This window comes from Calidris pugnax, unplaced genomic scaffold (genome assembly GCF_001431845.1).
Source record: "Calidris pugnax isolate Ruff unplaced genomic scaffold, ASM143184v1 scaffold17, whole genome shotgun sequence".
Lineage (NCBI taxonomy): Eukaryota > Metazoa > Chordata > Aves > Charadriiformes > Scolopacidae > Calidris > Calidris pugnax.
Genome location: NW_015090794.1, coordinates 13,438,082 through 13,462,654, shown reverse-complemented (window position 1 = coordinate 13,462,654; position 24,573 = coordinate 13,438,082). Strand labels below are relative to the sequence as shown.

Here is a 24,573-nt window from a genome sequence, read left to right as displayed (position 1 = left end):
AAGCTGAAGCTGCTCAACTCCTCCTTCATACAGCCTTTTGTAGCCAATAAATAGGAATTGCACGAGGTTTTAGCCTGTTCTGAAAACAACAGTTCACTGGAGTCACAGCATCAGCTTGTTGTCTTGGATCCTCTCTGCATTTTGACTTTGTTTTGCCTCCCCTGTGCCTGCGTCACGGAGAAAATCCCACCCAGCTCCAAAAGCTTTCCTGGAACACCTTGCTCTTCAGCAGAGGAGCTGCTGTAGTCCTGGGCACTGGAGCTACCCTGACGTGAAACAACATGCAAGTCACTGGCCACAAGATTGCCAAGCAACAGTCCTGGTTACATCTCAAGAGTCTTTTCTCTACAGGGGGGGAAAAAAAGCCCCCCACATCGTTTGACCTAATCAGATGAGATTAGATCTTTGTCCAGAGAGAGCCAGACAGGGCATTTTAAAGCTTTTTTTTTGGTGCTCAGGATCAGCTCCATTCTTGTTTCATTGCTGAACACAACACAAGGCATCTCCACCCTCTGGAAATGTGACAAACTTCCATGCCTGTATCCCAGAGGGCAGAGAAGATCTCCCTTTTCCCCTTCCAACTCAGCCCAGCCCACCCAGAAGCACAGAGTGATGTTACACTTGGGCAGGAGAAGCCCACACCCTTCCCACCAACACCACCAGGATTCTCTGGTGATGCCTTTGGGTGTTACCAGCGGGTCATAAAGCTACTCACAGCATTACAGCCCGTCCTGTGGTTATACCTGACTGATGAATGAAAGCTGGGAAGAGGGCTAGTGAGACCTGCACGGATTCTTGCAGCGACTGGTAACAGATCTGCCGAGACTTGGTGGATTCTCCAGAGATACTTTCTACAATGTCTTCTAAAACGCTGAGCGTCTGATGGATGATCACTTTGGCTGCAAAAATAAAGAGAGGTGACACTTCCTGCAATGTGGCAAAACTCCTCGGAGGCAAGAAACGAAGAGAAGTCAAGCTCACACACACAGAGGTAACTGAAATAACCTGTAAGGCAGCAAATACACCAAACCCAGGTGGGAGTCAAAAACGTTCCCCAGCGTGTGATCACGTTTTAAACGTTTAAACAGGTTCAATAAGGTCACTGCGTTGCTTTCTTAAATTATACAGGTTTACTGCCCTATGGATGCTCAACAATGTGGCAAAACTCCTCGGAGGCAAGAAACGAAGAGAAGTCAAGCTCACACACACAGAGGTAACTGAAATAACCTGTAAGGCAACAAATACACCAAACCCAGGTGGGAGTCAAAAATGTTCCCCAGCGTGTGATCACGTTTTAAACGTTTAAACAGGTTCAATTAGGTCACTGTGTTGCTTTCTTAAATTATACAGGTTTACTGCCCTATGGATGCTCAAGTCCAGCCTTGGAATGGGCTGCCCAGGGAAGGGGTTGAGGCCCCATCCCTGGAGGGATTTAAAAGCTGGGTTGCCATAGTGCTTAGAGACATGAGTCAGTGGTGGTTTTTATCAGAATGAGGTCGCTGGTTGGACTAGATGATCTTAGAAGTCCCTTCCAACCCAGACAATTCTATGATTCTAACTACTTGGGTGCAGAGGCTGAGGGGAGCTGTAAAGAGGATTATTCACAATATGCTAACGCTGAACAAACACCAGCCAAAATAAAAGCAGCCCGTTACAGCAGCAAAACATACCTGATTTTGAACAAACACCAGCCAAAATAAAAGCAGCCCCTTACAGCAGCAAAACATACCTTCAGATTTCTATTGCTGAAGGTAACAACTGGAATGATACACAATTCCTGAGTAAGCCAACCCACATGCTGGGAGAACTTAACCAGCCCAGTTCAACCCACGCGAGCTGTCTGCTGGAGTTCTTCTCGTGAGGAACCCCAACCACCCTCTCCCATGCTCCCTCCCTCCCTGCACACAACATGTGGGGTTTGCCAGGAGCTGTGACAACACACACTTCCAAACAATTTTTAAAGTGATTCTCAAACAAAAAACGAGCAACAAACCTCCCAAAAACCCACACACACCCAAAACATACTCAGAAACTTCTAAAGGTCCCTGGGCTCCATCAGTTCAGGGCTCTCCTCTGACATATACACACCCTCTACAGTAATTCCCAAGTCTGGAAGAAATTATTGTTTTCCCCTTGAGGTTTTATAACCATAATCTTCATTAATACTGCCTCCAGTCAATGTTTCTAATACTATAGGGTGGTAGTCCCAGCATTAGGTGTTCCAAATTTTATCACAAGCTTGATCCCACCTTCCCTGAGGAACGACTGTGAAAGACAGTACTTTGAAGGAAGACTTTACAGGCAACCCAGGGTGAGACTGCCCTTTATGCACCCACGGAAGGGTCTCTAAAAAGGGCAAGAAAAGACAAATTTTTCCTCTCCTGTCCTCCCCGTATGCTAAACACGGTTTCTCAGCCAAAGTAATTATTAGAAAAACAGCTTAATGATGCCTGTCCCCCAAGAAACTTGGTACTTACTGTCCTCCAGCTGCACTTTCCTCTGGGGCAGGATGGCGTTGGATTTTAGCTGGCGATACTCTCTGGTGAGGGCAGAGATGAGGCTGGCGTGGTTGGTGGAGCGAACCGCCCACTGCTGTTCGCTCTCCGGGAGGTTGGGCCAGGGCAGCAGCAATACGTTCGACAGCGCTCTGCACACCAGCACCTGGGCCTAAAAACAAGGAGATGTTAAGAAAAGAGACCAAGTTTTTACTGTGTTTTGCTATTCCCTTTGTGCTAAAGCATAACCCTGCAGCAAAGTGACATTTTACGGCTGGCCAAGACATCCGCGGCGCTCACAGTTTAAGGAGATGGAAGGTGAACCCAAGTGAAAACAGCTCTGCAAGGTGAGAGAGAAGCAAAGTGCAGGGATTTAAGGGCTGGGACCAGCTCCCAGCTCTGTCAGCCCTTCCCTGAGATGGTCTCTGTCCTTCATATTCATAAACCAAAGATGATACCGCTTTTATTTCTCTTTGTCTGGTTTGCTCACTAAGCCTCTATGTTCATACAGCACTTTATGCCTCCGTGCCAGCACAAAATACATATATTATACATACATATATATATACAAACTCCAACCTCCACTGTGGCTTTTCAGTGTTTCTGTAATATAAACACCAACTTGGAGCAACGTATGTGCAGTGCTAACGTTAAGTTTCATGAAAAGCTTTATGTATGTCAGAACCAACGCGCCTGAACTGTAAGGATGATGAAGGATCAAGGGCTGTGTCAGCAAGTGAGAAAGGAAGAAGATCTAAGAGATGCAGCTGTCTTTTTTCCTTATGCTGTTGCTTGAAATAATCACAACTGACAAACTATCACTGGAAATCTTGGATATCCACGGCACAGAGGTAACTGCTGCCCTCCCCACGGACCCCCTCTTCTTTGATTTTTGAGGTTTATTTTGAGCTGAGCTGAGGCACAGCTTCCCCAGGACAAATTCTTCCACGTTGGAGACAAATCACCTTGTCGGGAAGCCGCTGAGCAGAAGTGTCCGTGATCCTGTTGAAGACCTTCTGGACTGCTGGGATGCTGATCAAGAAGACAGGTCGCACCGTGGTGGCTAAAGAGACGAGGAGGTGGCAGGCAGACAGCAGCAGCTTCTCCTGCACCTGGAAGAGAGGGGACAGGCGGTCAGGGTGACCAACAACACCCCCCCACAGAACCACAGGATGCAACACTGGTGTCAGGCAGACAACCACTACCAGGTTTTTGCAGGCAAGACAGTTTGGGGTATTTATTTGCCAATTGGAGCACGGGTCAGTCCCCTTCATACCATGGAAGGGAGAAATTTCCCTGCTTTCAAACCATCAAACTGAATTGATATGCCTGTAAGTTGCTTACTCTCATATTAGCTTGACCTACGGTGTGATTCTGTAAGTTGCTTACTCTCATATTAGCTTGATCTACAGCATGATTTAGAATCATAGAATAGTTAAAGTTGGAAGGGACCTTAAAGATCATCAAATTCCAACCCCCTGCCCTGGGCAGGGACACCTCCCACTAGAGCAGGTTGCTCAAGGCCACATCCAGCCTGGCCTTGAACCCCTCCAGGGATGGGGCATCCACAACTTGTCTGGGCAACCATTTTAGAACCACTCTTGGTCTAACCTTGCAGGAGACATTTGCTGTGGGTCTGGAAAACAGACATCCAGCTCTCACAGCCTGATTCCCATCAGGACCCACCACGTGGGTCCAGGGCAGACCATTAAACACCCGAAACATGACAGCACCGCAGGGTCTCCTGCTTGAGGTGGAGCCTTGCACTAAGGAAGGTACCTTAGAGCTGATGAGGGGGGTGATGGCCTCCAGGGCGGTGGAGACGAGGGAGATGAACTGCTCCGGGTTCTGGCGGTGGACTTCGCTGTAGAACTGGGCGAGCCAGTGCGCGTAGGCCTGCAGGGCCGCCAGCGACTGCGCGTGCCTGCGGAGGAGCAGAGCAGGGGGCAGAGATAAGATACACAAAAGCAGGACAGCTGCAGGAGGACACAAGTCCTGACACCACACGAGGAAAGAATATTGATATTCTCAGGCAAAGTTGGCAGCTTTTTCTTTAAAAGTTGGTTACTACTATTTTTTTTTTGGTCCTGGTCCCTCTAGACTCAAGGTGTGCTCTAACTGGGCTCACCCACTGCGCAACAGTATTAAGCCAGAGGTATAAATTGATATGGTCAATCAACTGGTAGCCATACTTTATAATTAGGCAGCTTTTTCTTTAAAAGTTGGTTACTACCATTTTTTTTTTGGTCCTGGCCCCTCTAGACTCAAGGTGTGCTGTAACTGAGCAACAGTATTAAGCCAGAGGTCAATCAACTGGTAGGCTGACTGTAGCCATACTTTATAATTGTACTTTTATTGGCACGTACTAATATTTTGCCATATGAAGATTTTTGAGCCAGGACACTTCTTTGGAACCAGACAGGTGTCCTCCAAATGTCTGAAGGTGAACCTCTGTTAGGCTTGTGTTAGAGAATGGATCATAGATTTCCTCAGGGAGAGAAAAGGATGAAAACCCCTCACCAACAGGTCATGGAAAACACCTCCCAAAATATTTCAAAGTAGAAGAGGAGAGAGAGCATTAAAACAACATCATCTGCACAAAACTCACTGCTAGGAATCTGGGATTATTGGCAGAATTAGATGATGAAATCTAGCAGGGGTTTTTCAAGGAGCTGCTACACATGCAATTGTAAATTAGAATAAGCACTTGACGTGTTTAAAAGGACAACTCTAAATCCTGCTCACAAAATGCCAGCTGGTAGGAAACAGGTTTGTACTACACAGCCTTAGGAAGGGCAGGTCTCTAAGAGGCTGTCGGGGTGGTGCTCTATTACTAGCAGCAGAGAGATTTCATGCTTAACGTCAAGTTCTTGATCGAAGGCATTCATTTGGTTCAGAAATGGCTCGCAGAGCTGGAAGGCATATGTTTGTCTTGAAAACCAAGGACTTGAAACCCTGTACTAGGAAAAACGTCTTTTACCTGAATCTGGGATTATTGGCAGAATTAGATGATGAAATCTAGCAGGGGTTTTTCAAGGAGCTGCTACACATGCAATTGTAAATTAGAATAAGCACTTGACGTGTTTAAAAGGACAACTCTAAATCCTGCTCACAAAATGCCAGCTGGTAGGAAACAGGTTTGTACTACACAGCCTTAGGAAGGGCAGGTCTCTAAGAGGCTGTCGGGATGGTGCTCTATTACTAGCAGCAGAGAGATTTCACACTTAACGTCAAGTTCTGGATCGAAGGCATTCATTTGGTTCAGAAATGGCTCGCAGAGCTGGAAGGCATATGTTTGTCTTGAAAACCAAGGACTTGAAACCCTGTACTAGGAAAAATGTCTTTTACCTGAGCCATAGATCTGACTTTGAGAGCAAAAAATCCATAAACTGGAAGTACATACTGACAGTGGATCCATTTCTTATAATAACACTATAACAACACTTATTTCATCATTTAATTACACTGCAAAAGAGCTACGCTTTTACAGCCATTAGTACAGGGCAGAACAACAGTTTGCTTTTAGAGCCAATATAAGGGGCATTTTTACTGCTTGTCACAAATATATTTTTCTTTAAATAACCCGTCTACTTCGACTTGAGATGGTGGGCCCCAGGGCAGTGAGCAATTAGAGCCAATATAAGGGGCATTTTTACTGCTCGTCACAAATATATTTTTCTTCTACATCGACTTGAGACGGTGGGCCCCAGGTCAGTGAGCAACCACTGGAGAGATGTGCTGTTCACAGAATCACAGAATTATATGGGGCTGGAAGGGACCTCTGGAGATCATCTCCTCCAGCCCCCTGCCAGAGCAGGGTCACCCAGAGCAGGTCCCACAGGAACGTGTCCAGGTGGGGTTTGAATGTCTCCAGAGAAGGAGACTCCACCACCTCTCTGGGCAGCCTCTTCCAGGGCTCTGCCACCCTCACAGGAAAGAAGTTCCTCCTCATGTTTAGGTGGAACTCCCTATGTTCCAGTTTGTGCCCGTTCCCTCTTGTCCTGTCCCTGGGCACCACTGAAAAAAGACTGGCCCCATCTTCCTGACACCCACACTTTAAGTATTTATAGGCATTGATCAGATCCCCCCTCAGTCTTCTCTTCTCCAGACTAAACAGACCCAAGTCCCTCAGCCTTTCCTCCTAAGAGAGATGCTCCAGGCCTCTCATCATCTTTGTAGCCCTCTGCTGACCCCTCTCCAGCAGTTCCCTGTCCTTCTTGAACTGGGGAGCCCCGAACTGGTCCCAGTGCTCCAGATGGGGCCTCCCCAGGGCAGAGCAGAGGGGCAGGATGACCTCCCTCCACCTGCTGGCTATGCTCTTCCTGATGCCCCCCAGGATGCTGTTGGCCTTGGCCACCAGGGCCCATTGCTGGCCCATGGGCATCCTGTTGGATCCTGGACTCCCAGGTCTTTTTCCTCAGAACATTACCAGGACTCCCAGGTCTTTTTCCTCAGATCATCTGCACTCAGAACTCAGAGCACCAGACCAAGGAGATCAGATGCTTCCTCCACCCCACGTAGGTACCAAATTCGGACACAAACATTTTTGCAGTGTGTATCTCATACTCACACATCGATAAGGTCAGGTTTCAATACAGATGGAACTGCAGTTTCAATGTTGTACAGTTTAATCTGGGATCCGTAGAGCGTCACTTTCACCAGCCTGGAAGGGAATACACACACACTAGTGTAAAGGGGCTGTAGGATGGATGCACAGTTGTACAAATCCGCTCAAACATCTTATATTAATGCAGCTCTTGGCAAGTCTGTGTCAGTATTTAGCCAATAGGTAGACAAGATTTAGACAGTTTAGTTGAAAACAATTTGGAGCCTGTTTCATTGTTTGGGGTAAGTGGGAACAAGCGTGATGTTCCTCCATGGAAATGAAAAAACATAACCAAAGGCAGCAGTGTAAAAGCCCTGAAATTCTGTAATTTGCAACTATGGGCTAAATAAATTTCTTGGAGGTAAAGGAACAATTGACATCCGCCTTTCAGTTTTCACAGAGCTTTTCATTTCAGAAAAGAGATTTCGGTGATTTAGCTTCGAGAGATACAACTCTGAAACAAATCAGACTCCACATCCCATTTTGTTGCCCCACAAATGCAGACGCTGGAAATCGAGCACCTCCATCTTTTCAAGTGACTGATTTTCTTTAATCACAGAATCATAGAATCATAGAATTGCCCAGGCCGGAAGGGACCTCCAAAGGCCATCTAGTCCGACCTCCCCGCAGTCAGCAGGGACACCCCCAACTAGACCAGGTTGCCCAGGGCCTCGTCGAGCCTCACCTTGAATATCTCCAGGGAAGGGGCCTCAACCACCTCCCTGGGCAACCTGTTCCAGTGCTCCACCACCCTCACAGTGAAGAACCCTCTCCTCATCTCCAGTCTAAATCTGTTCCCCTCCAGCTTGAAGCCATTGCCCCTCGTCCTGTCACTGCAGGCCTTTCTAAACAGGCTCTCCCCAGCCTTCCTGTAGGCTCCCTTCAGGTACTGGAAGGCTGCTATTAGGTCTCCCCGGAGCCTCCTCTTCTCCAGGCTGAACAACCCCAGCTCCCTCAGCCTGTCCTCGTAGCAGAGGTGCTCCATCCCCCTGATCATCCTTGTGGCCCTCCTCTGGACCCTCTCCATCAGGTCCATGTCCTTCTTATATTGAGGGCTCCAGACCTGCACACAATACTCCAGGTGAGGTCTCACCAGAGCAGAGTAAAGTGGCAGAATCCCCTCTCTGGACCTGCTGGCAACGCATCTTTTGATGCAGCCCAGGATGGGATTGGCCTTCTGGGCTGCAGCTGCCCACTGCCTGCTCATGTCCAGCTTCTCATCCACCAGCACCCCCAAGTCCCTTTCCTCAGGGCTGCTTTCCAATCCCTCACCCCCTAGTTTGTATTGGTGGCAAGGATTGTTCCGGCCCTCCTCTTAGTTATTTCTTTGGTTAAGGACTTAGAAAGCCGTCTGGGGAACGTTGCACTGCTGAAGTAACAATTAAGGTTCTGGCCGTTGAGGTCTTTGTATCTCAATTTCATCATAACAAGGGGAGGTGGAGAAAAACCATGGTTTTCGCGCTCACTGCTGTGGTGACAACTGTCCCTTGTGAGGGGACAGCAGCTCCCCTGTCCCGTACCCACCTCTCCACCACGGTCAGAGCGTCGTTGAACCTGGCGGCAAAGACATCCCCGATGAAATACTCGGCCAAGCGGCCCACGGCCTGCAGCAGGGAGCTCAGGTCCCGCAGGGAGCAGTGCAGGCGCCGGCAATCGTTCTCGGCGGTGATATTCAGCCGGTGACCTGGAACGACACCCCGGCTTGTTAGCGACCAAGCCCAAAGACCCAAAGTGTAAATAATCACTTGTGTTAACAGCCCCCGGCTAAGAGCCCAGCGGTCTGAAAACTCATCCTTTAAAAGCCTCCTGCAAGAAAACACAAATAACCTTCTGACTAATAAACACAGCTCTTCGGGATGGGAAACCTAATTACAAGGCTACAGGAAATACAAAGTTTATTCTAATTACATTACAAGCATTCTTCTTAAATTAGCTCGGCAGCAGGTCACAGTTCAAACGGGAGCACTCTCCAAGTGACTGAGATACTCAAACTGGGCAAGATAAGTTCAACTGTTCCGCCTGCCACACTTCAAATTCCTCTTAAAACAGATCTTATCAACCATTTCAGTCTTTTACACATTCATTTTCTTCTATTTACGACTAATACCTATATAAACAGGAGCCTTTTTGGTCATCTGTTGACACCAAAAGCAACCCCAGCTCCGTGGAGAAGGTCATTCTCACACTCCCTCTGCTGGTTACACCGCAATAAATGTTCCAGCAGCAGAAAAATATTTGGAACAAGAGTGTGTTTGCTTCTGATGTGAAGCGTGGTTATTTATTTTCATATTTCTCAGATAATAGAAACACACCGGTAACTAGATTTGCCAGTCTCATTGCCTGTGCAATTGTCCAGGTTGTGTAGACCTGGTCTCCAAATATTCCATACCTTTTACTAAAAAAGCAAATGTTTCATGGAATACCACAGCTCAAAGAAATTCTGGTTTTCTTTCCACTGCCCCTATTTAATCTCAGATGAAGTTTTCAGCAACAAGTTTGCCGTTTTCTACCACGGGCACCGGGCAGTTCTGAATCCCCAGCTGCACCTGAGCCACTGCTTCTGATCCATCAGCCAAACAGCCAGTCCACATGACAGCTTCTGATACAGGTTGTTGCTACAGCAACCTACACTTTGCTCATGAAATGGTCTGAAACGATCCTAAAATTGGAAATATTTTTGCCCAAACTGTCTATACAACAATCACCATTCTGCTGTGTACAGATGTAACAGGTTCCTTCACTGGCCATACCATAAAGCTTAAATATAACCTTAGCCACAACCTTCTCTCATACAGATCTCACTAACTCCTTATTCCTCAGGAAGGAGCAAAGCTACGCTCATTTTTATTCATTTTGAGAGCACTGGTGTCTTCCTAAACTAATTTATACACAAAGGCTCCTGAAATACCAGCTAGGTAAGTCATCAGAAACTACTACTGCATCCTAAATACATCTTCTCATTGACTCACAACTCAAGCCTAAAATAAAAATGCTCCTGTGGTGGACAACTTCACACCACATTTGAGCCCAAAGCAAACAAGAGCTTTCTTTAAATAAGTATTAGTGGGAGGAAAAAAATAACCATTATCCCTGCAAACAATATCTGATGCAGCATACTTGTTCTTAGCACATACGGTACCCTCATTTCAAGTACCAGAACAAGGGAAGAACCACACCAATAAAAAAAATAAATCACATTATTCGATTTTTCTTGCTACTGGAGTTTGACTACTGAGCCATTAGACATCAAGCATGTGCCCAGCTCCCAAATAAAATATGGCAGAAGCAACACCAAAGCAGTTCTAGAGTGTTTTTGCTCTTCAAAGAGGACTGAAGTGCTGGGTGATGGTTATTACCTGTCCCCGACGTGACCACAAACTGCTGGAGACCCAGATACACTTCCAAGTTATCCTGCAGAACTGGAAACTGAAAGAGACAAGAAATGAGCGTGACTTGGGGGCTTGGCAGAGAGTTAACATGCAACTGCTAATTACTCCAGCAGAGCACTGTTTCTTTATTGCTCCCTGGTGCCTTCAAAAAGCCATGTGGTGACAAGGCGAATTGGTAGGTTCTGGGCTGATCCTGCATCCCACAGCTTCTCACACCTCCAGAGCTGTCACGAAAAGAAACTGAAAGAGACAAGAAATGAGCGTGACTTGGGGGCTTGGCAGAGAGTTAACATGCAACTGCTAATTACTCCAGCAGAGCACTGTTTCTTTATTGCTCCCTGGTGCCTTCAAAAAGCCATGTGGTGACAAGGCGAATTGGTAGGTTCTGGGCTGATCCTGCATCCCACAGCTTCTCACACCTCCAGAGCTGTCACGAAAACAGAGATCACCACCCTGCAGGCACTTCTCTCCTTTCCCCACAAATATCAGCGCTCGGCCTAACAAGATAATGGTCTGCCAAGTGTAAGTGATGGCACAACATGCCACCGGTATGAACACACGGATGGATGTACAACCCAGACGCAACGGGAGGGGAGAGGCAGAGCCTGGAGCACGGGAAGCCTGTGCTGCATCCATCCTCACCCCAAAGGATCAGCTTCTCAAAATGCAGCTATCAAAATACTCAACCAACGAGACCAAAAAGCCTTCCGAGCAGCCAAGGTGCTTCAGTGGGATCTATCAGGGAGTTATTTGCCTCGTGCCTGAATGCCTTTGTATACACACAGGAGAGGAAAACACAAATAACCTTCTGACTAATAAACACAGCTCTTCGGGATGGGAAACCTAATTACAAGGCTACAGGAAATGCAAAGTTTATTCTAATTACATTACAAGCATTCTTCTTAAATTAGCTCGGCAGCAGGTCACAGTTCAAACGGGAGCACTCTCCAAGTGACTGAGATACTCAAACTGGGCAAGATAAGTTCAACTGTTCCGCCTGCCACACTTCAAATTCCTCTTAAAACAGATCTTATCAACCATTTCAGTCTTTTACACATTCATTTTCTTCTATTTACGACTAATACCTATATAAACAGGAGCCTTTTTGGTCATCTGTTGACACCAAAAGCAACCCCAGCTCCGTGGAGAAGGTCATTCTCACACTCCCTCTGCTGGTTACACCGCAATAAATGTTCCAGCAGCAGAAAAATATTTGGAACAAGAGTGTGTTTGCTTCTGATGTGAAGCGTGGTTATTTATTTTCATATTTCTCAGATAATAGAAACACACCGGTAACTAGATTTGCCAGTCTCATTGCCTGTGCAATTGTCCAGGTTGTGTAGACCTGGTCTCCAAATATTCCATACCTTTTACTAAAAAAGCAAATGTTTCATGGAATACCACAGCTCAAAGAAATTCTGGTTTTCTTTCCACTGCCCCTATTTAATCTCAGATGAAGTTTTCAGCAACAAGTTTGCCGTTTTCTACCACGGGCACCGGGCAGTTCTGAATCCCCAGCTGCACCTGAGCCACTGCTTCTGATCCATCAGCCAAACAGCCAGTCCACATGACAGCTTCTGATACAGGTTGTTGCTACAGCAACCTACACTTTGCTCATGAAATTGTCTGAAACGATCCTAAAATTGGAAATATTTTTGCCCAAACTGTCTATACAACAATCACCATTCTGCTGTGTACAGATGTAACAGGTTCCTTCACTGGCCATACCATAAAGCTTAAATATAACCTTAGCCACAACCTTCTCTCATACAGATCTCACTAACTCCTTATTCCTCAGGAAGGAGCAAAGCTACGCTCATTTTTATTCATTTTGAGAGCACTGGTGTCTTCCTAAACTAATTTATACACAAAGGCTCCTGAAATACCAGCTAGGTAAGTCATCAGAAACTACTACTGCATCCTAAATACATCTTCTCATTGACTCACAACTCAAGCCTAAAATAAAAATGCTCCTGTGGTGGACAACTTCACACCACATTTGAGCCCAAAGCAAACAAGAGCTTTCTTTAAATAAGTATTAGTGGGAGGAAAAAAATAACCATTATCCCTGCAAACAATATCTGATGCAGCATACTTGTTCTTAGCACATACGGTACCCTCATTTCAAGTACCAGAACAAGGGAAGAACCACACCAATAAAAAAAATAAATCACATTATTCGATTTTTCTTGCTACTGGAGTTTGACTACTGAGCCATTAGACATCAAGCATGTGCCCAGCTCCCAAATAAAATATGGCAGAAGCAACACCAAAGCAGTTCTAGAGTGTTTTTGCTCTTCAAAGAGGACCCAAGTGCTGGGTGATGGTTATTACCTGTCCCCGACGTGACCACAAACTGCTGGAGACCCAGATACACTTCCAAGTTATCCTGCAGAACTGGAAACTGAAAGAGACAAGAAATGAGCGTGACTTGGGGGCTTGGCAGAGAGTTAACATGCAACTGCTAATTACTCCAGCAGAGCACTGTTTCTTTATTGCTCCCTGGTGCCTTCAAAAAGCCATTTGTGGACAAGGCGAATTGGTAGGTTCTGGGCTGATCCTGCATCCCACAGCTTCTCACACCTCCAGAGCTGTCACGAAAACAGAGATCACCACCCTGCAGGCACTTCTCAAATATCAGCGCTCGGCCTAACAAGATAATGGTCTGCCAAGTGTAAGTGATGGCACAACATGCCACCGGTATGAACACACGGATGGATGTACAACCCAGACGCAACGGGAGGGGAGAGGCAGAGCCTGGAGCATGGGAAGCCTGTGCTGCATCCACCCTCACCCTGAAGGATCAGCTTCTCAAAATGCAGCTATCAAAATACTCAACCAACGAGACCAAAAAGCCTTCCGAGCAGCCAAGGTGCTTCAGTGGGATCTATCAGGGAGTTATTTGCCTCGTGCCTGAATGCCTTTGTATACACACAGGAGAGAATTGCACACTGACCTTTCCCTTGCAGCTATTCCACCTGAAAAGATCATTTCCAACCCTTTCAGAACTCATAGTCCTACTGAATTTCTATTGGCAAAGTCACTGCATAGAATTGCACACTGACCTTTCCCTTGCAGCTTTTCCACTGAAAGGATCATTTCCAACCCTTTCAGGATTCATAGTCCTACTGAATTGCTATTGGCAAAGTCACCGCACTGGAAGTGGCTGGTTTTATGGCAGTTCAGCTCACCCACCAGCACAGGGAACTGCTACTGTCCCTTGTTCATCGTGGGACACAATAACGGCAGCTTTCATTAATTGCTACTGATAGAACTCCTGCTGTATCCCACAGCGCTGGGGGCTGCTGGGGAAAGCACGTGGAACCGCTTGAGCATCTCCCACATCATCCAGTGTGTAAAAACAAACTAACACAGGGCTCGAGGAAAGCACTCGCCATCAAGTTCCTAACGGGCTGTGCCTAATTAACAGTTGAGCACCTTTGTATAACTGCAGGAAGACTATTTAAAAAAAAAATAAAAAAAGAGGGAGTCCTCCTCACGTTACTGCGTTCCTTTAAGGAAGCCACATGTTCTTTGCCATGACCCAAATGTCTCTGAAACACCACTCCATTTGTTGGCTTCTGGCTGACTCACGCCGTGCCACCACGCCACAGAGCAACTTCTACTTTCATATGAACACTATTTTGCTCAATACTTCAGAGTTTCTAGTAACGTGCCTCGAGTGCTTAGCTCAACCGTACTGTTTCTTAAATACCAATTAAAAAAAGCAGTTGAGGTCAGGCTCCTCCTGCCTCTGCAGCAGCTCAGTTTCTTCTGCTTCCTGGGAATTGGGTTCAGAGGTCTGGGGAGGCACCATCTCCAGCAGCATTAGTAAGTCTTTCTTTGAGATCTTCTCACCTTTCTTCTCACCCAGGGAAAAAGGCACCAACTACTCAGAATTTGGGGCTTACAGCCTCAAGATCTCCTCCTCCTCAAAAACCCAGGCAACTTTTACAACACCAATTCTAGCGACAGCAGTGGCACTGCCTGGAGAGAAGCACTTATCTGTGTTTATCAGACATAATTCCCAGTTGTCTGAGATGCTCTTTTCAGCATCTGTATCCAGCCTCTAAACAAAGATTTCACTTTTTTCTTAAAACCCTAATAATGACACTCTCATCTGCCCAACTTGCAGCGCTGCCTCCTAACGTAAAGGCCAAGATAAACAGCAGTGAGGGATCGCTGCCAAATATTTACAAAAAAAAAAAAAAAAAAAAAAGACAAATCCTCCTCATGTTACTGAGTTCCTTTAAGGAAGCCACATGTTCTTTGCCATGACCCAAATGTCTCTGAAACACCACTCCATTTGTTGGCTTCTGGCTGACTCACGCCGTGCCACCACGCCACAGAGCAACTTCTACTTTCATATGAACACTATTTTGCTCAATACTTCAGAGTTTCTAGTAACGTGCCTCGAGTGCTTAGCTCAACCGTACTGTTTCTTAAATACCAATTAAAAAAAGCAGTTGAGGTCAGGCTCCTCCTGCCTCTGCAGCAGCTCAGTTTCTTCTGCTTCCTGGGAATTGGGTTCAGAGGTCTGGGGAGGCACCATCTCCAGCAGCATTAGTAAGTCTTTCTTTGAGATCTTCTCACCTTTCTTCTCACCCAGGGAAAAAGGCACCAACTACTCAGAATTTGGGGCTTACAGCCTCAAGATCTCCTCCTCCTCAAAAACCCAGGCAACTTTTACAACACCAATTCTAGCGACAGCAGTGGCACTGCCTGGAGAGAAGCACTTATCTGTGTTTATCAGACATAATTCCCAGTTGTCTGAGATGCTCTTTTCAGCATCTGTATCCAGCCTCTAAACAAAGATTTCACTTTTTTCTTAAAACCCTAATAATGACACTCTCATCTGCCCAACTTGCAGCGCTGCCTCCTAACGTAAAGGCCAAGATAAACAGCAGTGAGGGATCGCTGCCAAATATTTACACTTTGAAAGATGGGAATTTCTGAAGATCGCAGTGTCCAGCCAGTAGGACTCAACACTTTGAAAGATGGGAATTTCTGAAGATCTTAGTGTCCAGCCAGTAGGATGCTCACTGAAGCACCCTCTTTAAAACACACCAAGAAATTTGACAAAGCCAAAATACCAAGCTTTTTCCTTCAATTTCTGTTCTCCTCCTTGCCAAGTTTTTGCATCCTCCAAAAAAACCCAAATCTCCCTACTTGTTTGGCACCGTGGCCTCTATCAAACAGCTTGTAACTAACTCCAGCAGTCGGTGCTGGTTTCACACCTTGTGCTTTTTGGGCTGGATCCGTACTTACTAGTGTGGAGAAGGCATGAGTTGGCAAGAGCTCCATGACTTTTGCAACCACTTCCAAGCTCTGGCGCAAGTACCGCTGCCACTCGGTCTGCTGCTACGGAGAGAGACACCAAGGTGAGCACACAGCACTTCCAGAGGGAAACAGGGGGCTTTGTGTAGGATACGGGGTCTTAACGGATGCTTGGGAGTAGCCAACTCCTGTGCAGAGCTTGGCTTTTGCAGGCACGTGGATACTGAAGAGATACTGCTCTTAATGATTCTCACACGCTGCCAAGCACCTGATGGAGAATAATTTTGGCAGCCAGTGCTTTGGGCCTGCACGAGTGTGTCCCTGGAGTGATAAAACACACGTGTTCACTCCCAAAGCACAGTTACTGCTCAGGTGACAGGGACCCATTACACAGAACCTGCCCTTCCAGTGCTCTGGCCTCACCTTTTTTGGCCACCTCCCCCTTTTTCACATTTATCATGATGTTTACTGGTACTGACTTAGGAAAAATAACCTCAAATGAAAGCACCAACAATAGAGACAGCTTAAAGCTTTTGTGTCAGAGGTATTTCAGTATTTAAGTTCCAAAGCAACCAGACACGGACACCTAATGCCTTTGATAATTAGAACGTAAGTATCTCTATTTTTTCCCCATAAGAACCAAATTAAGAACCCAAATTAAGCACTGGAATGGGCTGCCCAGGGCAGTGGTTGAGGCACCATCCCTGGAGGGATTTAAAAGCTGGGTTGACATAGTGCTAGATAATAGGAAATTATATGGATCAGGTGAGGACTGCACCCTTACTTTTCTGTCTTCCCCCCCTTCCCAAGGTTTATAGGTAAGAGAAGAAAACCTTATAGTGGCCTTTCAATATCTGAAGGGTGCCTATAGAAGAGCTGGGGAGGGACTCTTTGCCAGGAAGGGTAATGATAGGACAAGGGGAAACGGTTTTAAATTGGAAGAAAAAAGATTCAGATTAGATCTCAGGAAGAAATTTTTTACTATGAGGGTGGTGAGACACTGGAACAGGTTGCCCAGGGAAGTTGTGGATGCCCCATCCCTGGAAGTGTTCAAGGCCAGGCTGGATGTGGCCTTGAGCAACCTGCTCTAGTGGGAGGTGTCCCTGCCCAGGGCAGGGGGGTTGGAACTCGATGATCTTTGAGGTCCCTTCCAACCCAAACCATTCTATTATTCTATCTTATGTTAGCTCCCTGATCTCTTTTATAAAGTGTCTAGAAAATACAAGGGACAATGTTAAATGTAGGAGAACAAAGGTCATATCCTTTCAGTGTGACAAGTGAGTTTGTGTTAAAAGCACTCTGTGCTGCTTTAAGCCTCAAACCCCACGCAGACCGGAGCGGAGAAGCAGCTGTTCAGCTCATACTGCAAACTACAGCTCTGGCAAAGACATCAGAGGTGTTACCAGTGCAGGAGTTAACATCTGGACCTGCAGCTGTCCTCGTTCAACCCTGCTCCTTACATCATCGTCCAGCGTCTCGTCATCCAGCTCCTCCAGCTGTGCCTGGTTATACCGGAACTGGATTCGATTCAACACCTCTGTCAGCAGCAGGACCAAGGCGTCTTCGTACCTACCACCGCGGAGAAAACAGAGTGAGAGCTTGATACCACAGTTCTGCAAGGATTTCTGCACCCTTGCAGGGAAAAAGAGATGGTTTAAAGGGAGCTGCTGCAAAGAGCTTTCCAGGTTTGCTGAGGAAACACCGAGCAGATCCTGGGATTAAGAGTATCATGGAGTTTCAGGTCACAAGCTACCTGTGAGGAAAGAGCCTTGGATCAGGATCAGGAAGCTGATATCCCTCTGCCTCCGCAAGGATAACTGTGAGCAACGGAAGCAGCTTGAGAGTTCAAAACAGGAAAGGCAGGAGTGGCTTTCCAGCACGGGGATGGTCTTTTTTCAGTGGTGCCCAGGGATAGGAAAAGAGGAAATTGGGCACAAACTTGAAGATCGGAAGTTCCACCTAAACACAAGGAAGAACTTCTTCCCTGTGAGGGTGGCAGAGCCCTGGCAGAGGCTGCCCAGAGAGGTGGTGGAGTCTCCTTCTCTGGAGACATTCAAACCCCACCTGGACACACGTTCCTGTGGGACCTGCTCTGGTGGGACCTGCTCTGGCAGGGGGCTGGACTGGATGATCTCCAGAGGTCCCTTCCAACCCCATAGCATTCTGTGATTGCAATGGCATGAACAGGAGGCACCGACAGCCTCTTGTTGCTAAACTGCTCCTCAGCAGCCCATCATCCCTTCCAACCCCACAGCATTCTGTGATTGCAGTGGCACAAACAAGAGGCACCGACAGCCTCTTGTTACTAAACTGCTCCTCAGCAGCCCACTGGTGCTCTGCTTTTTGGGCAGTGAAAGAGGAACACATGAAAGAGGTCAGAGTTATCGCTGCCCACCTCCAAAGGGGACCTCCCCTGAGGCTGTTCTGCTCTCCTCTTCCCCTACACTGTTGGTAAATGAAGTCAGGCCCCTGTCCTCTGAAGCTGAGCCAGCACTTTTCCCACTTGCACCCTAAGGGCACGTCACTGAAAGGTGTCTTTTCACCTCTCAGGAGCACAGGAGATCCTCCTGCTCATGGATCAACAATGCCAAGTTGCAAAATCAGCCCAAGAGCCACCTGAGCATGGGATCGTTCCTGGTGACACCACGCCAAACTTTGGGGATTTCCAAGAGGTTTAACTTGACTGTTTCGACAAACTTCCTTTGTCAAAAGGATGCAAGAAGTCATGCTCTTTTCTAGGTGAGATCAGGCTGGAAAATTAGGCATTGGCGTGCACCAGTGGGGAATCAGAGCATGATGCAACCCGAGTGCCAGGCGAGACAGCTGAAAGGTGCCCGTGCCAGGCAGCTGAATTACCGTCTTTTTCCACAACCAGCTGACGTAACGCTGGATTTGGCAACTTATCCCGTAGTAAAAGCTGTAAATGTGTACAAAATGCAAAGCCTCTAAACCACAGAACAGGAAACTTCATCTGTGCTGCTGTGGTGTAACCACTCCCGGGCCGTCAAAGTGCCGCGTTCACACGCCCCAGAGCCCGCAGGAAGTCGTAGCTACAGAAGTTGTCACCAAGGAACAGGTAGTTTTGACAAAACAGCACAAACTTCAGCCACTTACATGATTTTTTTTTGTTTGTTTGTTTATTATCTGACATATCTCCCACAGTGACACCTATTGCTTGTTTTCATTTTCCCCATAACAAACTCTCTGACATGATGTGCGCAGCAGCAAGATGGAGATGAGGAGCAGAATGCCAAGGTGGACTTCAACAGAATGATGGAGAGAGCAGCAAATTAGGAACAAATTATAATAAAGTTCAAATGCAAACAGCTACTCGAGAAATTTAAAAAACCACAGTTCCCATGCTGAAAGGAAGAGTTGCCTGGTGTGAGCTAGTTCCACATTTGTTCTTTGTGGTTACGATGCCTGATGAAATTCAACAAGGGCAAGTGTAGGGTGCTGCACCTGGGGAGGAATAACCCCCTGCACCAGGACAGGTTGGGGCTGACCTGCTGGAGAGCAGCTCTGAGGAGAAAGACCTGGGAGTCCTGGTGGACAACAGGATGCCCATGAGCCAGCAATGGGTTCTTCTGGCCAAAGAAGGCCAACAACATCCTGGGGGGGGCATCAAGAAGAGCATGGCCAGCAGGTGGAGGGAGGTCCTCCTGCCCCTCTGCTCTGCCCTGGGGAGGCCCCATCTGGAGCACTGGGTCCAGTTCTGGGCTCCCCAGTTCAAGAAAGACAGGAAACTGCTGGAGAGGGGAGAGTAGAGGCTACAAAGATTATGAGGGTCCTAGAACATCTCTTTTATGAGGAAAGGCTGAAGGACTTGGGTCTGTTTAGTCTGGAGAAGAGAAGACTGAGGGGCATCTGATCAATGCCTATAAATACTTCAAGGGTGGGTGTCAGGAAGATGGGGCCAGTCTTTTTTCAGTGGTGCCCAGGGACAGGACAAGAGGAAATGGGCACAAACTTGAACAGAGGAAGTTCCACCTAAACATGAGGGAGAACTTCATTACTTTGAGGGTGGCAGAGCCCTGGCAGAGGCTGCCCAGAGAGGTGGTGGAGTCTCCTTCTCTGGAGACATTCAAACCCCACCTGGACACGTTCCTGTGGGACCTGCTCTGGGTGGACCTGCTTTGGCAGGGGGTTGGACTGGATGATCTCCAGAGGTCCCTTCCAAGCCCATAGCATTCTGTGATGCCTTTAAAAGACCAACCAGGTATATTTAGTGTGCTCAAGGGAAAGCAGCTTCCTTCTGCACTGAGCAGGACGAAATGCGGCACAAGCCACATCACTTTTAAGCTTCCGAAACTCAAACAGGATACCAGTATATTCACCACATTTTTAAAATGGCAAAAAGAGCCCCCCATTTCAGGATGCAGCACCTACGCAGGAAGAGCTGCCACCACTGTTGCAATTGATACCCAACTAGCATCAGAGGTAAGGAAGAGGAACTTAAATCCCAAACACAGTCTCATCAATGCTGCTCAGAAACACATCCTCTCCCTTCCAACCCCATAGCATTCTGTGATGCCTTTAAAATACCAACCAGGTATATTTAGTGTGCTCAAGGGAAAGCAGCTTCCTTCTGCACTGAGCAGGACGAAATGCGGCACAAGCCACATCACTTTTAAGCTTCCGAAACTCAAACAGGATACCAGTATATTCACCACATTTTTAAAATGGCAAAAAGAGCCCCCCATTTCAGGATGCAGCACCTACGCAGGAAGAGCTGCCACCACTGTTGCAATTGATACCCAACTAGCATCAGAGGTAAGGAAGAGGAACTTAAATCCCAAACACAGTCTCATCAATGCTGCTCAGAAACACATCCTCCCTTTAAATAAGAATTTTAAAATCCTTATAAATAATTAAAAAAAAAACAACTAATTAATTAAATAGTTGTATGAGCTGTGTGAACACTTCCTGGGTAACTTACTCTGCGGTCTCCTCCTCTAATAGGTACTAAAATGTGCTCTAAAATCAGCTAAAACATGTCACAGTTCTATTTTGGGCTGCAGAGCTGCCTTCCTCTGGCTGCTGGGTTCACACACAACATATGGAGGTGACAGTCTTTCTGCCCTAACTTGCCCAGTTTGGATTCTTCTGAATGAGTGTGAAACACTGAAGTTTACACTCAGTACGCTTTCCAATTTTAGAGAAAGAAAGGACTCAACTACACGCTAAGTTGGAATAAACAATAGCTTATTTCTCACAGTCCTTCCCTGGTGACCACAAAGTCTTTTTGCAGCCCTGACACCCACTTACCTGTTGAGTACTGCTTCTTTGTCTGCCAAACGACTCTTAATTTTGCTAGTCAGATAGTCCAAGAAGAGCGTCCAGATGTCTAAGCATGAAAAGTAACCTTCATGGGTGGGCTGAAACACACCAAAATGCACAATGAGTATCGCGAGCTGGGGTAAGATGTTTTCACACAATGAAAATACGAGTTAACATGGGCTTCAATCTACGAGTAGAACTTCTTGCTTTACTGAAAAATTTCTAGGAGGTCACTGGAGGGATTTATAGCTGTTAAAAGACAAAGCAGAGCTCTAGCAGGAGGGTGGGAACCCAGGAATTAGAAGGCTGCTCCTGGCATACCCCATCCCATGGCTTGCAGCAGCTTTTAGCATTTTATAAACCTGCCTGTCATTATTCACATAATGGGGGGTAAAGGGGGCCGAGTCTCATTGTGACAGCTTCCACAGCAAGGTGACACCTTCTATAGCAAGGTGACACTTTCCTAAAGCCACAGGGTTGGCTTTTTAATACTAAAAGTTACATGCAAAGCAGCAGATACAGTCAAAGCAGCAGATTGGAGAAAGAAAAGCATCCCCAAACACAAAATAAGCCAGAGAAAATTTTCCAGACAATATTGTCCACGCGCAAAAAAAAAAAAATCAAAGCAGAAGCAAAGTTAAAATAATCAAAGCAGAAGCCCAGAGAAGTTGATCTCACGTGGTAACTCCACGTGACTGCTGTCTCCAACTAAATCCAAGAGCACATTAATCCATTTCCAGGTCCCCAGCACTCCTGGGGAAGTGCCCGTTAGACAAGATAATTGCTTTTTTTTTCTGAGCTAACTTTAGGTGTCGACTTCACTGGGGCAATGGAGCCAGCCCTGCCGTGCAAAGCAAGAGAGCAGAGGGAGGGAGAAGGACGTCGCAGGGCTGTACCTGATGAAAAGTGTATTTGAAGAGGAGCGCCAGGAATTCAACCACGGGGAACTGGGAGTAGGACTCGATTCGCCGGAGGTGGACGCTCACGAAGAGACGGAGAAAGTCCGTAAACTTCTCAATGTAGCTACAAGGGAGAAAAAAACAGAAAACACAACTGAGAAAACAGGAAGGATGCCACAAGGGAAAGCGTTTGCATTGAGATAGCGATAAAATTCACTCAAAATCCTTTCATTAAAAAGAAAGTTACAATTAACAGCCAGTAGAGCAATTAAAATATAAAGCCCTGCAACAATTACCTACAGGACGGGCAACCCTTCATTCCATTAACACCTGAAACAGCAGAAAAGACAGTCTAGTCAAGAGCAACTTTAATATTCAGATAAATATAACTGAGTGCAATCAGGCCTGCAAATAAGAACAAATACCCCCCCGCCCTAGGAAAAATAAGTATTTAATAGTGAGGGTCATCTTACTTAGGCAGGTAGGATTAGTGAAATAAACTGTAGCCCTGAGGAATTTGGCTGGAAGCAAGAAGTTAATGCAGGAATTAGCAACAGAGGTGTTAAGAGTTTACAGGAGATGGTGGGAGAGGCACGGAGCCAAGAGCTGGAGGGGACAGCTGCTTCTGCCATGGAGATCAACTATCTAGAAGTTCCCACACTGAGCCCAGCCTTTTGTGACTGAATTAAGACTATAAAGAGAAAGAAATCTTCCTCCAAACTACTCAACGCTTGGGACTTTACAAAGTGAAAATCCAAGAAGGAGCCTGCTCCTTGAGTCTGTGGCTGGGGAAGAATTACAAAGCCCAGAGGGGAATAAGCTTTTACTGTGGAATGAGATCAGACCCTGTGCAACAACAGCTTCCTCAAGGTTAGAAACCATCTTCGTATCTATCTATACAGAAAGTGCTCCATCAGTGCAGAGGGTCCATGCACTCCAACATCACACACAACCAGAAAGAGCTCCGGCGACGCAGTGACAAGGGGGGTGTGCACAGAAAATCAGAGAATCATAGAATTGTCCAGGTTGGAAGGGACCTTTAAGGTCATCTAGTCCAACCACCAACCTAACTCTGCCAAAAACAAAAAAACACATCACTAAATCATGTCACTAAAGTAAGCCCCATCCTTCCCAAACGGTACAAACTCTAAAGTGCAGGAGTCCTTCAAGTTTTTCTTTTCAATAATAAATTAGGCTTAGCAAAGTTCTGCTTTCCCTCTGCAAGCTCTGGATTTTTTTGGGAACCCCCTCAACTCTTTCTAATGAAAACTCACTCAAGAGCAAGAGCACTGCCTGCTAACCGAGAGCTGCAGCGCTGTTGGGTATTAGGAGCCTGTAAGAACCACACAGAGCTTTAAATATGCAAAAAGATTGCATTTCCTTTTCATTTGGCACCACCTATTTGACAAGAGACCGCTAAACGCGTCCGATCACTGACCAAACACTTCAAAAGCAAAGGTAGCAAAAGATAAGAGTCCAGACCCAAACGCTGCCTTTAATTATTTTCATTTATCTTCTAGAGGCTCTGACCCAAGACCTGTGAAATTCTTACTTGCCCCCTTGCTCTGCCAGCCCCAAAGCCCCTTCTGCAACCACCACGCCATTGCCTGTGTCCTCATAAGCCATTTCCCACCTTTTGGGATCTTCCAGCGAAAGCCAAACACACATAAAGCAAAAGAGAGTTTAATCTCACACTTTCTGGACCAGTTTGTTGGTACCAACCACTCAAATCCACAACGATTTTGTAACAGAACAAAAATAATCAGCAGCAGGAGAGGAAGGGAAAGGACAGCCCCAGGGCAAGCAGGTTCTGAAGATGACCACCTACTGAAGGCAGTTTTCTTCAGTGCCAATTTCATTCATGATTTTGTTAGTCCACGCCATGACGACAGTTTCATGTGGTAAATTCTTTAGTTTTGGACGTAAAAGCATAGTCCTTAAGTGACAAAAGGAAAATCCTCCCATCTTTTTCCACGGAGAGGACAGAAGAACCCGCTCAGAGAAAGCTCCACTCCTCCAGAACATCTTAGTTACCTCCCTAATTTAGACCTTAGCAATGAATGAAGAGGGGTCTCATGATTACAGACACCACAATCCCTGTGGATAACCCATCCAAGGAGCAGAACCTAAGGATATGGCAATAGCCAACACAACTACAGACCTTCCCAAGCCTTGCCAGCGAAGGCTCCTTGCTGATGTTCTCCGCAAAATAACAAAGTTAAATAAGGAATTGTGGGTTTCCAGGAGAGCTTTCCTGAAACCCAGAGTGTGACCTCTGGCTCTCTGAGCACACATCTTGTATGCCGAGGTGCCAGATTTCCACCGTCCTACAACACTGATCTCTAGGAAGAGAGCGACCCTGAAGTCAAAGCGAGTTAGTCAAAACATGAGCAAGTGGAGTTCACTGTTAAACAGGAGTTGTGATTCATCTAGATTTATTATCTCAAAGTTACAAGGTCATCCAAAGAGATGGATAAAGGGAATTTTACAGAAGAAACATGCAAGTCATCTCTACAAAAGTTTTTTGCCTATTTTCCCCATGGTTTTTTCCTATTTTTTTCCTCCCAAGTGGGTATCAAAGAAAAACAACTGAAAAAAAAACCCCAAAGACCTCACTGTTGTGTCTG

General features: G+C 46.4%; 1 protein-coding gene across 1 annotated transcript in view; it reads right to left on the bottom strand.

The window, feature by feature from the left end:
* Positions 1-24,573, bottom strand: part of XPO6 (exportin 6) — an 80,200-nt gene that overhangs the window by 7,782 nt on the left and 47,845 nt on the right. The window contains exons 10-18 of the mRNA XM_014936613.1: positions 17,228-17,336; positions 15,759-15,851; positions 12,825-12,894; positions 8,626-8,785; positions 7,066-7,158; positions 4,275-4,419; positions 3,461-3,607; positions 2,478-2,667; positions 744-899 (exon numbers count right to left, since the gene is read on the bottom strand). Of these exons, the coding sequence (XP_014792099.1) occupies positions 744-899; positions 2,478-2,667; positions 3,461-3,607; positions 4,275-4,419; positions 7,066-7,158; positions 8,626-8,785; positions 12,825-12,894; positions 15,759-15,851; positions 17,228-17,336 (1,163 nt within the window). The remainder of the gene's footprint in view (positions 1-743; positions 900-2,477; positions 2,668-3,460; positions 3,608-4,274; positions 4,420-7,065; positions 7,159-8,625; positions 8,786-12,824; positions 12,895-15,758; positions 15,852-17,227; positions 17,337-24,573) is intronic.